The sequence below is a fragment of the Idiotropiscis lumnitzeri genome, chromosome 1 (genome assembly GCF_059441095.1).
Source record: "Idiotropiscis lumnitzeri isolate Australia: NSW breed Sydney's pygmy pipehorse chromosome 1, RoL_Ilum_1.0, whole genome shotgun sequence".
Classification (NCBI taxonomy): domain Eukaryota; kingdom Metazoa; phylum Chordata; class Actinopteri; order Syngnathiformes; family Syngnathidae; genus Idiotropiscis; species Idiotropiscis lumnitzeri.
Genome location: NC_142391.1, coordinates 37,851,254 through 37,864,605, shown reverse-complemented (window position 1 = coordinate 37,864,605; position 13,352 = coordinate 37,851,254). Strand labels below are relative to the sequence as shown.

Sequence of the window (13,352 nt, the reverse complement as noted above, 5' to 3'; positions counted from 1 at the left end):
TGTATTGCACTGGAGAGGGGAGCTCTCTAATCTCGTTGCACACTTGAGTACAATGACAATAAAGGGATTTCTGATTCTGATTCTGATACTCTCATAGTTTGTTTAAAAAGTCAGTTGATTGTTGAGGATGAACCCACAACGTTCAGCTTGGGAGACCACGCTGAGCTATGCTGCTCCTACTATTTCGTCAATCAATCGCTATTATCAATACCAAGACCAAACTATCGGGTCTCATTTTGGAGACGAGTCAATTTACTCACCCACAGTAGGCGTGGCATGGCTCAGGTTGTAGAGTGCCAATGCCCGAATACATACTGTACAGTACACTGGACACATTGTGACATTTGTTAGATTCCACTGTCTTTCTATTATCCCAACATAGCTTTACAGCTCATATTATGCATCTGTAATGTATTTTTTTCTACTGAAAGGTGAAGCCCCACGTAAGACCAGAGGCAGCCTAATAGGCATGGTCAACGAGAGGGAGTTTGGTGTCTCCTTCCTGGAAGCCAACATCACAGATAATGAAGAGGAAGGCAGCAGCACTTTGCAGGCCCGTCTTGACAACATTCCGCCAAGTGTGGGTGAGTAGTCACAGCAAATAGCACAGAACAATGAAAAGGGTGGTATGCAGTAGAAGACATCTTTTTAGCATAGTAGAGTGTAAATTTTACCGCTGCTGTAATCCGATTTATTGATGGTAGGTCCCTTGCTGCGGGTGCTGGTGTCTGTTTTTGCACCTATCTATTGGACCACTGTGCTTCAGAGTGGGCCCATGAGGAATGGCTACTCCTTCACAGATGGCCAGTTCAGGCAGGAGTCTCAGCTGGAATTTGACACGGGTTTGTTCTTGATTTTACATATTCATCATCACCTCAGCATACTAACAGTAAAAAAAAACTGCCGCGATGTTGACAGTCTTGTTTAATGACTATGTCATGATGTTCACAAAACAACCACAAGATGGCGGTACTGACTCATGTTTTCGAAGGTGAGTCTCCAAACTGGATGTGTAAAATATTGTTTTGGATTCCTTCAACCAGGGGAGGTCCTTCGTGTCACTCATGTGGCCAGAGGCCTGGATTCCGAGGGAGTTTTACTGATTGACATTGTAATCAATGGATTTGTTCCTCCATCATTGACAACCTCACATCTGAGCCTACAGGTGTGTTCACAAACTCTCCTTGTTATCTGAGCATTTTCAGCAGTTTCCACAATTTCTAAGATTGAAATGTGTGTCCTGTAGGAGTTTGATGAGTCCTACGTGCAGACAGGCCAAGGCCAGATGTACTCGTGGTCATCACAGACCCACCAGCGGGGAGGGACCCCCATGGTGCTGCGCTGCAATCACACCATTATTTATGAGGGTGAGGAGAATCGTCAGGGCCCTCTACTCCAGCTGTTGAAGGTTTCCGAGATGAATAGTGTCTACAATATGCTGACTCTTACACTGGACTTCCACTTCACTGCCAGTCTTCTAATACCAGGTCAGAGGAGATCATTTGGGGGAACTGTAACAAAATAAAATAGGGGGAAAAAAGACGCTTAACGGTTCTACTTCCAGATGGTCATAAAGAAAGGTGCCCTAAAGGCTTTGTCCTCGACACAACGTCATACTGTGCTGGTAGGTGGCCTCCACCTCATTTATGGTTTGGCAATATTCAACTTTAAATATAGGTCATTGCGCCACTTTATTATTGTAATTCAATGTGTGGTTATAATTAGATGAAGACGAATGTGCCCTTCAGTCTCCCTGCTCTCATTCATGTAACAACATCATGGGAGGATTTTCTTGTGTCTGCCCTTCTGGCTTCACCATCGCCACTGAGACCAACACATGCCAAGGTGAAACCAGCACACATGATATTCTTTAGTAAGCGCCGACTGTGTTGATAGCTGTTATTTTGTATAGTTCACGATAAAATGGCAACCCCTATTCATCAACAGATATTGACGAGTGTGCCCAAAGCTCACACATGTGCCACTATAACCAGCAGTGTGTCAACACAGTGGGCACTTACCGCTGCCATGCCAAGTGTGGAGCAGGATTTAAGCCCAGCATTACAGGAAACAGCTGCGAAGGCAAGTCACCTTTTATCCATGTTCACTATTTCATTTCAATCATTGGATGGATGCAAAAGGGAGAGACCTGATGAACCGTGCACTGGTCGTCAGTCAATAGATAGATATTAGTATTCCTTAAAGGAAAACCGCTTATACGTGTTTATGAAAAATTGTGCGTTTTAGATGTGGACGAGTGCCGAGAGTCCACCCTATCACCGTGTCAACATCAGTGTCTCAACACTTTGGGCTCCTACCGCTGCATCTGCCATCCTGGCTACCAGCTGTCAGGGCTGCAATGCCTCGGTCAGCAAAATTGATTCTTTTATACCACCGGTACTGGATATGGGTATTAAATTTGAATGATGAAGTTACAAACTTCTTTTTACAGACATCAATGAGTGCATGAGGAATGTGTGCCCCGCTCACCAGCAGTGTCAGAACACTGACGGAGGGTACCAGTGTTTCGACAGCTGTCCTGCTGGCATGACCAAAGCAGAGAGTGGCATTTGCATGGGTTGGTGTCTGTTCTTCCTCACTTCATTCATTTCCAAGCATTTCCACAGCAATTCCATTTTTTTCCTCTACAGAGGTTAGATTATGTAAGATTATTGTTGAAAACTCCAGTAACCTTTAGAAACACGTTTTTTTTCTTGAGTGGGTAAAACTGGGGATGATCCTGTTGGCACTGCATTTTACGTTGTGTAACAGAGTCCGATTTCACGGGAAATCTGCTGCATTGCTTAGTGGTGGAAGAAGCTGTTGGTTTGCCTCCATGAAGTCAGCAAGAGTGTTCTTAAATGTTATAACTTGGTTCCACATAAATATACTCAACAGGAGCACTAACAGACTAAATATAAAAGCCACATTTCAAACAAGTGGTACAGCTTCGTTCAGGTTGCCACGTTACATTTGGAATCGTAAATGGTGATTACACCTCAGGAGGGCGACACAACGGAACTAAAAATGAGCACAGTACTCCACAGTCAAAAGATGTTTTATAAATAAGCGGTCCTGTTGTTCTCATTCTGTTGCGCCAGAGTCATTATTATGTTGGTCAATCAAAAGACGGAAGTGAGGGTTACTTATTCTGGAATTTTGGAAAAAGCTCCCAAAACAACGCTCAATGCAACCAGTACTCCTAGCTGTGCATTTTAACACTCTCTCACTTGTGGTGTTTTAAAAAGTTGACAAACCTTCCCTTGATTGTTTTTCAGATATTGACGAGTGTCAGGATGGAAGTCACATGTGTCGCTACTCTCAGATCTGTCAGAACACAGTAGGAGGTTACGGGTGTATATGTCCCAGAGGGTACCGATCTCAAGGAGTTGGTCTGCCATGCCTGGGTCAGATAATTGCTTTATCTTTTTTTTTTCTTTTGATTAGACTCAAATCTGAGTGTCATGCCTTTCGAGTAATGACTCTGTTGCATCCTTTCAGATGTCGATGAATGCCTGCAGACACCAAGCCCATGCGTCTTTCAGTGCCGCAATGTGCCTGGCAGCTTCAGGTGCTTGTGTCCACCTGGAACTGTTCTGCTCGGGGATGGACGCACATGTGCAGGGCTGGAGAGAGGACAGATCTTCACGAATGGAACCAGAGTCAGAGCGAGACTTCGGCCGCAGCTGGTGTCATCCCTTGGCAGGCCAATTTTGTCCCGTCCTCACGGGGTTTCACGTATTACCAGGCAGAGCTGCACTTTGGGATACACCAGCAGAGATGGCAAATGTGTTGGTAAGCTTCTGTCGAAGACCTGACATGAGCATGCACTACCAATCACATCATATTGTGGTCCAAAGCAGGACTGGGCCATTTTTATTGAAATATACTTAGTCGGTTGCAGTGTGATAAAAGTCCAATCAAAGTAGATTAATTGATGACGTCAATGACATTCTTTCAGTACCGCAGACCGGTTTGTATTTTTCTGGATTTGATAAATGGTCATTTACATGCACATTTGGGTAGTGAACAGAAAGCTAATTTATTTGCAGGGAGTCATGACTTTATCTGCTGGATGAATGACAACATTTGGATACACAGGTTGATTGTACCTTTTGCCATCCAATGGAAGATTACATTTTTCTGCCTGTCACTTTTCATAGCTGGCATATATGGAAAGAGATGTATATCTGATGACAATTTATTTGAAAATAGTTATAATAATACACAATCAACAATAATAATACCTTACTGCAAACCTTTTAGAGGCACTGCAAATTGCCTAAAAAAACGGAGAGCTCCCAAACATCCACTCCAGCTTTGTAAGACCAAGGGAACGAGGACATTGTTAAGGAGACAAAAGACGTTTCATTTATTTACTCTGCCAGTAGTATTTTTTTTTTAACAGAGCCTGAGTAATTTTTTTGATTCAAGATATTTTATTCTTGTGCCTTTTAATGTAAATGATTGTAAATGATTAATATTTATTAAAAATGAGGGATAATTGCATTTATTAAGGATGTATTTTTTTGCTCTTACATCACAACCACATTAGTAGCAAAAAACAAACAAAAGAAACGGTGAAATTTTTATATCGTGATAGTTTCTGGGAAAATATCTTGTCCATTAAATGGTATTATTACCATTTTGCCTGGAGAAAGTTGACAAGAAAATCAAAAACCCACATTAATTACTCAAGCTTTGCTCTACACTCACATACTTCATCATACATCGCTGTTGTCATTTGTGTAGATGTGGATGAATGTCTGCTCAGGAAGCCCTGCCAACATGAATGTCGCAACACCATTGGCAGTTTCCGGTGTCTATGTCCTCCAGGCTACCAGCTCCACCCCAACGGCAGGAACTGTAAAGGTACCAGAAAATCATTTTGTGATTATCTATCCTTCATCTCTTCAACAGTTAAAACAAGTGAACTTTCTTCCTCACTCTAGACATTGACGAATGTTTAGAACAAGGCATTAAATGTGGCCACAATCAGATGTGTTTTAACACGAGAGGGGGATACCAGTGCCTGGACACTCCCTGCCCTGCATCCTACCAGCGCGGAAGAAGCCCAGGGTAAGTCCAACAAAAACAGACATTGTAATACATGGTACTGTATATAATTGAGGTTTTATTGCAAAAGCATTAAAATGCCTCAACATGTCCGTCCTTTCTTGACTCTTCAAAAAGGACATGCTACAAGCCGTGCTCTCTGGACTGTGCAACAGGAGCCTCTCCTCTGCTCCTGCAGTACAAACTCCTCACCCTTCCCTCTGACATACCAGCCAATCACAACGTAGTCCGGCTGTCCGCTTTCTCAGAGTCAGGAATCCTGCAAGAACACACTTCTTTTATCATACTAGAGCAAGAATCCGAGATGGGTCCGATGGCACAGGCATTTGGCATTAGGGACGAAGCAGGCCGCGGGATCATCTACACGCGGCGACTTCTTGACAGACCGGAACTGGTGCGGCTCAAAGTGCAGGCCACCACCATTTCGCAGCAGGGACGTGTGACCTACCGGAGCATTTTCATCATCTACATTTCCATCTCTGCATTTCCTTATTGAGGATCTGTTGCTTCTCAAGTGACTTGCCCCTAAAAGACCTCTAGATACTTTTAAAACAACGGTAATTCTCCACGAACATGAGCCTCAGGTGTATCATGCCCTTCCTAAGACACTTCAACATAAATAGTCTAATTAAGAGGAGTCACAGTCAGTTAGTCAAGATTTAGAAGTCCACCTCTTTCTGTGTCTGATAAATCCGATAGATACTGAAGAATTTACCACCAAAACATGGTAAAAGAAGTAAATGTTGTCATTGTCGATAGACTCGCGAGAATTTAATCTGTCTTTCGCCCCAAAAATGGAAAGTGCGATGCCTCAATTGTTGAAGCAATAATATTTATCATTAATCAAAAACTACTTAAAACTCTTAAGTGAGTCAATGTCTGCTATTGCCTGTAATAGGGCAAATAAATGAATATGCACAAATAGCTTGATTTGTTTAAATTTTCAACTTTAATGGCAATGGACAATATTTACATTACTGTAGTAATTGCCTATTCTGCGATCTTTAAAAAAAAAATAATAATGCTGACTTCTAGAGCCACTTGTTCCAAGTGACAAACCAGACGAGCGAGTGAAACAATATGTGGTGGTGTTGCACCATTGCAGCTTTTTTTTTTTGTACTTCGCATTTTCTGAATGTAAATATGTTTAAAAGTGCCTTTCTGAATGTATCTAAGTGACTCAACTGGTGCTATAAAGAATACAAATTTTCCAGGTATTGACTGCATTTACGGGTTGATTGGTACAGCTTCAAGTGGCATGTCTTCCTTGCATACATGACAATATACATGACATAAAACACAATGTTGATGTGGGATTTTGTGGTGCGATAGGAGAAGAAAATGGTCAATTGCACCCTATGTTTGCCTGTGGAAAAAAAAAATGTTGATAAAGTGTTGACCCTACTCAAACAGGGTCGACACACTTTTCACTGTAAATTATATGTATGTTAAGTATTTGCAGAATAAAAAAGACAACATTTTTTAAACCTTCTGTTATCCCTTTGCTGTTTTTCTAATTACCATTTGGAAAAAGCAGCGCAACAGAACTCTATAAATGTTTTGGGGCTGCGGGCAGCTGATATTTGTTTTAACATTGACATTTACAATCAAAAGTGGGCTGTTGAACCCTCAAACTAGACACTCTAACTATGAAGAAATACACACTGGGTGGAACATCTGTTTCGAAGACAAAATGTCAATGTGGAAAAATGCCTTTCGTCTTTAGTAAATAACGTGTTTGTTAAATATGAAGTGCTGAGACATCCAGATGAGAATCAGCTTTGTATTTGGCGATGGAGAACAGAGACCCAGCATAACGGTGCTCCTGCTTGTGCTGGCTACTGATAAAAGCAGAGTAGAGGTACGAATGGCGTCAACCCCAGACAGCATTTAAGTTCCACAGCAGAACTGTTATATCCAGGTCAACGACTAGTATCTGGAAAAGTACGGAGGAAACAACTATTTCCATGAATACCTGGTCTCCTAGAGCACAAGAACTAAATAAGGTTATACATATGGGGGAATGCTTTTTTTTTATTCTAGATTATTAAAACATCTATATACAATTCAGTCTTAACGTATTTCAACAACGAAAACAATTTTATAAATTTTTCACTAACAATAAATTGAATTGGAATTAAAACATTCAAGACATGATAGAAATGTATTGTGGGCTTGAGATCAGCCAAGTGCAAATGTGGAACATTTGATTCATTTCGACTTTTTTTTTTTTTTTTTTTTCGTAAATTGATGGTCATTTTCCATCATTTATCAGTTTTTTAGCCGTTTCGTCCTGGCAGTGCATACAGTGAACGGGCTCATTGACTGTGCTGCGTGTTGCTAAGTGCAGTGTGAAAATGCCTTTGCTGTTGGGGTCTTGGCATCCTCCCTGACCAGTTTTCATCTTTTTCAGTCATTTTTGAGAGACATGAACTTCTTGGTAATGTCAAGACCCACTCGATGATGGTGGTCTGCATTATGTTCCAAGTTAGAATATATTTAATGCCAAAGAAGTTGTTTTGTTCCCTTCTCCTGATTGATTCTTTTGAATGATGAGATCCACTTGAAGCTGTGGAAGCTTTCTCTGAACCACGGCTTGTGATTAAGATACAACAACAAAAATGTCAGGAAACTCCAACAAGAACATCCAAACTTTATTTATGGAAGTCAGAGGAACCCCCCTCAAAAAGCTGTCATTTGAACAGGGTGTGTAGACTTTTGTATATCCACTATAAAAAGTCTTAATACCTTACTGTATTCTGTGCACCACTGCAACTGTTTCAGGAAAGAAGGCAACACTCAAGCAAGCATTAAAAATAATCATCTGGAAATCAGCGTGTGGCGACAATCTCACCGATAGACTAAGTCTGCTTTCGCTTTTTTTTTAAAAGGTTGTATAAACACTATCAAGATATCTGCTAATCGTATTGTATATTTTATTTCATGTGTTTCAAATTCCATCATCAGATTTTGAGCAATACATAATATGCCTCATAAATATTTTCAAGTAGTGGTTGTTACCTCTTCTCTTGAGAATTCTATCATTTGAGTCTTTCTTGAAACCAAACGCAAGTTGGCTCGGGTAATACCTCATCTTTTCAGCAGATGGAGCTGATGTCAGATTGCTCTATAAATGTTTTTTAACGGCTCATCAGCACCACTGTGCTGAGTACTGTTGGGTCTCTTTGCTGTCATCACTGTCAGACGTGAGCTGTTGGTTGTAATAACTGTAATAACTGAGTTGAAGATTAAAAAAAACAATATGCAACGAAGATTGCTCTCAGCAGGAGGTATGTTCAGCGTTCTCAGTGGAATGAATAGAAAACCAAACTGACACTTTAATACCTTTTTATGGCATAGTGAGTTTTGCCCATGCTGCTGTTATATGCGTATGAATGTTGATGTCGTTAGTCGTTTAAAAGTCATAAATTTTTCTTCTGCTTGACATTTTCTGGAAATGAGCAAAACTGAACATCAACACAACTTGAGCTAAACTGAGTGTTTGATGATTTAATGTTGTGCGTTGCCGGGAGTTGTTTGGCTTTTGGCTGGCTTTCTGATGTGCTCATTTGCTTGGACGCCTTGGTGGTGGAACACAACTTTACCGAAAGGTATATATACTGACTCCTAAACATCACATGATAAAACATACTAATAGCAACAATTAAACAGATTTAATATATTTTCAAATAAATGTTTACTAGCACCGTCAACAGTAAACAAAGCATCATTGTGTTTTCCATGTAAAACAATAATAGCGAGACACCTTCCCAATAACCAAATTCCGAAACAAACTCAGCTCATTTCAACACATGAAGCTAATTAAAACAATATGAGCTTCATCTTAAATACCTTCCTAAATCATAGCCATTAATTTAATCAGCCAGGAATCGGTACTTCTAATAAGACTTTATCAGATAAATACCCAACAGACCCAAGACCACATTTGCTTGTAAATACAACACATTGAAAGGAAATATACCATTAAATGTTAATTGAAGGAAATAAAGAAAAACTCATAACAAAATCTTTTCCAAGAAAAACAGCATGCCTTCAAATGAGGTTGGAGTCCGGTGCGTTATTATCTTTAGATAAACCTTCACAAATTCAGTCCAATAGCATATGTACTGCTTTAAAGGCAACTGGAGGCCGTTGCCATAACAAAGTCGGTGGGGAAAATGGATGTTTGGAGCGGTGCAATTGCTACTGGTGCTATCTCTCCTACTGCTTTTCACAGTCAGGATGTCACTAATGAAAACATTATTACATCCAGAAAGTATTCGCACGTTTCACTTTTTCCACCTATTATGTCACAGCCTCATTCAAAGATGGAATAAATTAATTTTGCCCCCTCAAAATTCTAAATACAACATCCGAGAATGTCAATGTGATTTAAAAAAAAAAATGTGGGAACATTTTAAACTTAGTTGTGACATGTCCATACTGGAAGTCTTCACAACTACAGCTAAAAAGTGGGCTCAAAAGCATCATTCCACTCATCATTTTTGAGAGGTTCCTACTGCTGAATTGGTATTGTTAGTTGATTTAACATCATCTGGAAAGGCACACACCTGTCTATAAAAGTGAGAGTGCATGTGAGAGCACAAACCAATACTGACATCAAAAATTGTCTGCCGACTAGCCAGACAGGACGGTCTGGAGAAGCGTACAGCACAATTTCCGCCGCTTTGAAAGTTCCAATGACCACGGGGAGGTGACCAAGAAACCGAGCTCCAGCTGTCCACTGTGGAGAGGCAAGAACAACCATCTTGCAGTGTTCCACTAATCACAACTGTATGGTAGAGTGGCCAGATGGAAGCCACTTCTTATTAAAAGGCAGACTGAAGCCCACATGGAGTTTGCCAAAAAAGTACCTGAAGAACTCTCAGTCCATGAAAAGGATAATTCTCTGGTCTGATGAGACAAAGATTGAACTCTTTGGCATGAATGTCAAGCGTCATGTTTGGAGGAAACGACGCAACGCTCATCGCTTGACCGATGTCTACAGTCAATGATATTCAGCGGTAGAAAGAGGGAGACTAGTCACGATTGAGGGAAAGATGAATGCAGCAAATGTATAGCGACATCCTGGAGGAAAACATGCTCCTTAGTCATCAGGACCTCAGTCTGGAGCGAAGATTTACCTTCCAACCGGTCTACGACTCTATAAGCAGACATCCGAGTCAACGAAGGAGTGACTTCAAGACAAGTCTGTGAATGTCGTTGAGTGGCACTGCCAGAGCCCAGACTTTAATCTGATCGACCATCTCTGAAAAGATCTGAGGAAGGCTGTGCACCGATGTTTCCAATCCAACATGATAGAGCTTCAGAAGAGGGCTGCAAAGACGAAAGGTTGAAACTGTCCAAATGTAACGTGTGCCAAGTTTGTGGCATCATGTTCAAAAAGACTTGAGGCTGTAATAACTGCCAAAAGTGCATCATCAAAGTATGGAGAAAGGTGGTGAATACTTACATAAATATTTTTTTTTTAATTTGTTTTTTTTACCATTATTAAATTTGTAAAGAAAGAAAAAAAAACATTTTTAATTTCAATATGGGGTGCTGTGTGTAGAATTTTGAGCGGGGACATTTTTAGGGAGGAGGCTGTAACATAAATTGCAGAAAAAGTTAAATGCTGTACTGAATACTTTCTGGATGCGCTGTACTACCTTCCATCCATCTTCAACATGCAAACAACATGATTCTGTAAATATGACTATATATAACTTTTTAAGTACTTAATAATATTTGTCACCTTTATTGCCAGTGTAGTCAATTATACATTTCACAAATATGCAAATTAGGGAAAAAACACCACTTTATTATTACCAGGTGGCAACAAAAAAACGTAATTAAAAGAAAATCACAATCCAAATTTATTGGAAATCTTTTTTTTCCATTTGTGTTTCAAAATGTGTCCCCAAATTGCAGATTGTCTGTGCTTCAGTAACCGAGTTCATGCAAAAAGGAATTTAAAATTCAAACATTGTCAAGTATGCCAAGCACCTGTGTTAAGTGGGATGAGAAAAGCAATACATTAAGAGTTAGTTCACGTTGACTTCTCCTCATTAAACCCTTAAATGCAGTCAATCTCCCAGAAATCTATAAACATGTTGCTGAAAAAGCCACACACATACACACAAAGGATCTGGTTGCTGGTAAATGCATCATGTTATATCACAACAAAGTTGCTGATGCAAATAAACCACCTCAGGGTTGTGAGCAGCATCGGGAGACATGAAGAAAAGTTATAGCTCACTCTCCGGATCTATTAAACTCATCCATGACGATGGATGTGAATCTTAAATGTTGTTATTTGGATTTCATTGTCTGCAGTTTTACTCCTTAGCATTTGGCAACAAAGGAAGGGATGCCCTTCAATTGTTAATGAAAACTGAAGAGGACCATTAAAAATGACTGGAAAGAGTTTTCATGAATGTGATCACATGTTTGTTGAATGACTAAACGGGCAGATGTTCATCATTAAGTCAGCATGTTGTGCTGCCACCAAGAGACCGAGAGGAGGTGTTAATGCTATTTAGTTTTGGTCACTGTGTTGGTGGATTAGCTATTGTGTAGCATGTAATTTTTGGGTGGAGTGCTTTGAATGTGTGTGGGTGGCAGGTCTCAGTCTAAGCACTGACAAGCTTTGTTAGTGTTGTCATGGAACATAGTTAGATTGGCCAAAGTGCATTATTGACATGACAATATGGCAGAGAACCAGCACATGAGGTCAGTTGTTTCCAAGAAGATGGAATATGGGTCCAAGAATTTTTTTTCTTTGTCAGGGGTGTCACTGGAAAATAACAGTTCAACTATGAGTAATGCCACGGTTGCAGAAGGCTGTCTAACTCATTTTGAGAGGATTGAGTAACAGGGTGATGTAGTGATAATGATAGAAACTACAGCGCCTCCATGACCGTTTGGCTGTGCAGAAGTGGCAAGTTTTGGAGTAGTGTTGGGCACAGAGGAAGCTTTGAGTATGTGGTATTCATTGTCAACATTACAACTGCCCTACCATATGCTTGTTCTCTAGTTCTCCAATTGAATTCACCGACAGATTCGGTCACACCACGCCAGGAATTTAAATTCAATCAGGCTGTGCTTTGCAGTGACTAAATGCAGAAATGTTAGCAACATGCTCTAGTAAATTAAATATGAACTCCAATATACTTTGTCAACACTGCACGCAGTCTGGAGACAAATGAATGAAACTGGAGCATAGTTCCAGATAACATAGTACATTTCTCTCTTCAACGCTTGTCCAGCCAATAAATAATATGATAATAAATGCTCACGTTTTCTTAACCAGAGCAACCCTATGACCTGTTGGAAATTACCACGCAGATGAAAAAGAATGGTTGGGTAATATTTACTCGTTGCCATAGCCACAGTAAGCTATAAAACCTTCAAGAAATAGGTCAGTGGCAAAATACACAAGTGAGCAATAATGCAGAGTTGACACACACATTATGTATAATGAAAGGTAATTTGCCTTTTAATGTCCTGACTTGTTCCCTTTCTGTGCATGCATTCATCAAGCATCTTAGTCACCATTCATAAGGATATGCTGAAACATTGGGCAGAGGCCAAAATGTTTATGGCAGAAGTGTCAATGAGCATGAGCTCATAGCAATACGCAGTACAAACAGGAAGGGAACAAGAAGGTGCTTAAAGGAAGTCCAAAGCAATCGGCTCGCTCTATGGGGCAATAAATAATAAGTAGCGCAGTGTGAGGAATATTCCTTGACATCATTCCTTTTAGCCAGCTTGACACTATTTCTTGCACACATATGGGAGCAACTCACTAAATACATGAGAAGCTTGAGGTGCACTGTTGAGCTTTACAGCCCTGCACATGGATTTATATTTTGCCATCTGCCGAATGAACGAGATATCCACTCAGTGTTGTGATCTCACTTAAACAAAGCACTGACACTTGCTCAACATTTGCCCACAGGAGATGCAAGTCTATAGGGAAAATATTTTCACGTGTTCTAAACATGTTGGCTGGAGTGGAGCTGCCGTCTGAGTGCTTGCGTCTGCTTCGTTTTAATGTGGGCCAGACTCTGACTTCATTGCCTCGATGCTGACCACAGTAGTTCCATCCATCCTGCTTCCCAATCTGCCAGCCAAGTTCTGCTTCCTATCATTAGTCCCTGGGGCTGCCGACCGGGGAAAATGAGATGAGTATCTAAACCTAACTAATTTTCTACTTTCAGACAGAAAGCGGTGGTAGACCAACACGTGATTCAGAAAAAAACAGACCACACATA

General features: G+C 40.5%; 1 protein-coding gene across 1 annotated transcript in view; it reads left to right on the top strand.

Moving 5' to 3' along the window:
- hmcn2 (hemicentin 2) overlaps window positions 1–5,693 on the top strand; it is a 45,797-nt gene extending 40,104 nt beyond the window's left edge. Inside the window, exons 68-81 of the mRNA XM_088299590.1 lie at window positions 432–584; window positions 705–842; window positions 1,044–1,165; window positions 1,247–1,487; window positions 1,565–1,624; window positions 1,726–1,845; window positions 1,948–2,082; window positions 2,248–2,367; window positions 2,453–2,578; window positions 3,279–3,407; window positions 3,502–3,795; window positions 4,753–4,872; window positions 4,953–5,079; window positions 5,194–5,693. Coding sequence (XP_088155716.1) covers window positions 432–584; window positions 705–842; window positions 1,044–1,165; window positions 1,247–1,487; window positions 1,565–1,624; window positions 1,726–1,845; window positions 1,948–2,082; window positions 2,248–2,367; window positions 2,453–2,578; window positions 3,279–3,407; window positions 3,502–3,795; window positions 4,753–4,872; window positions 4,953–5,079; window positions 5,194–5,572 — 2,264 coding nt within the window. The 3' untranslated portion in view covers window positions 5,573–5,693. The remainder of the gene's footprint in view (window positions 1–431; window positions 585–704; window positions 843–1,043; window positions 1,166–1,246; window positions 1,488–1,564; window positions 1,625–1,725; window positions 1,846–1,947; window positions 2,083–2,247; window positions 2,368–2,452; window positions 2,579–3,278; window positions 3,408–3,501; window positions 3,796–4,752; window positions 4,873–4,952; window positions 5,080–5,193) is intronic.
- Window positions 5,694–13,352: the final 7,659 nt, after the last annotated feature.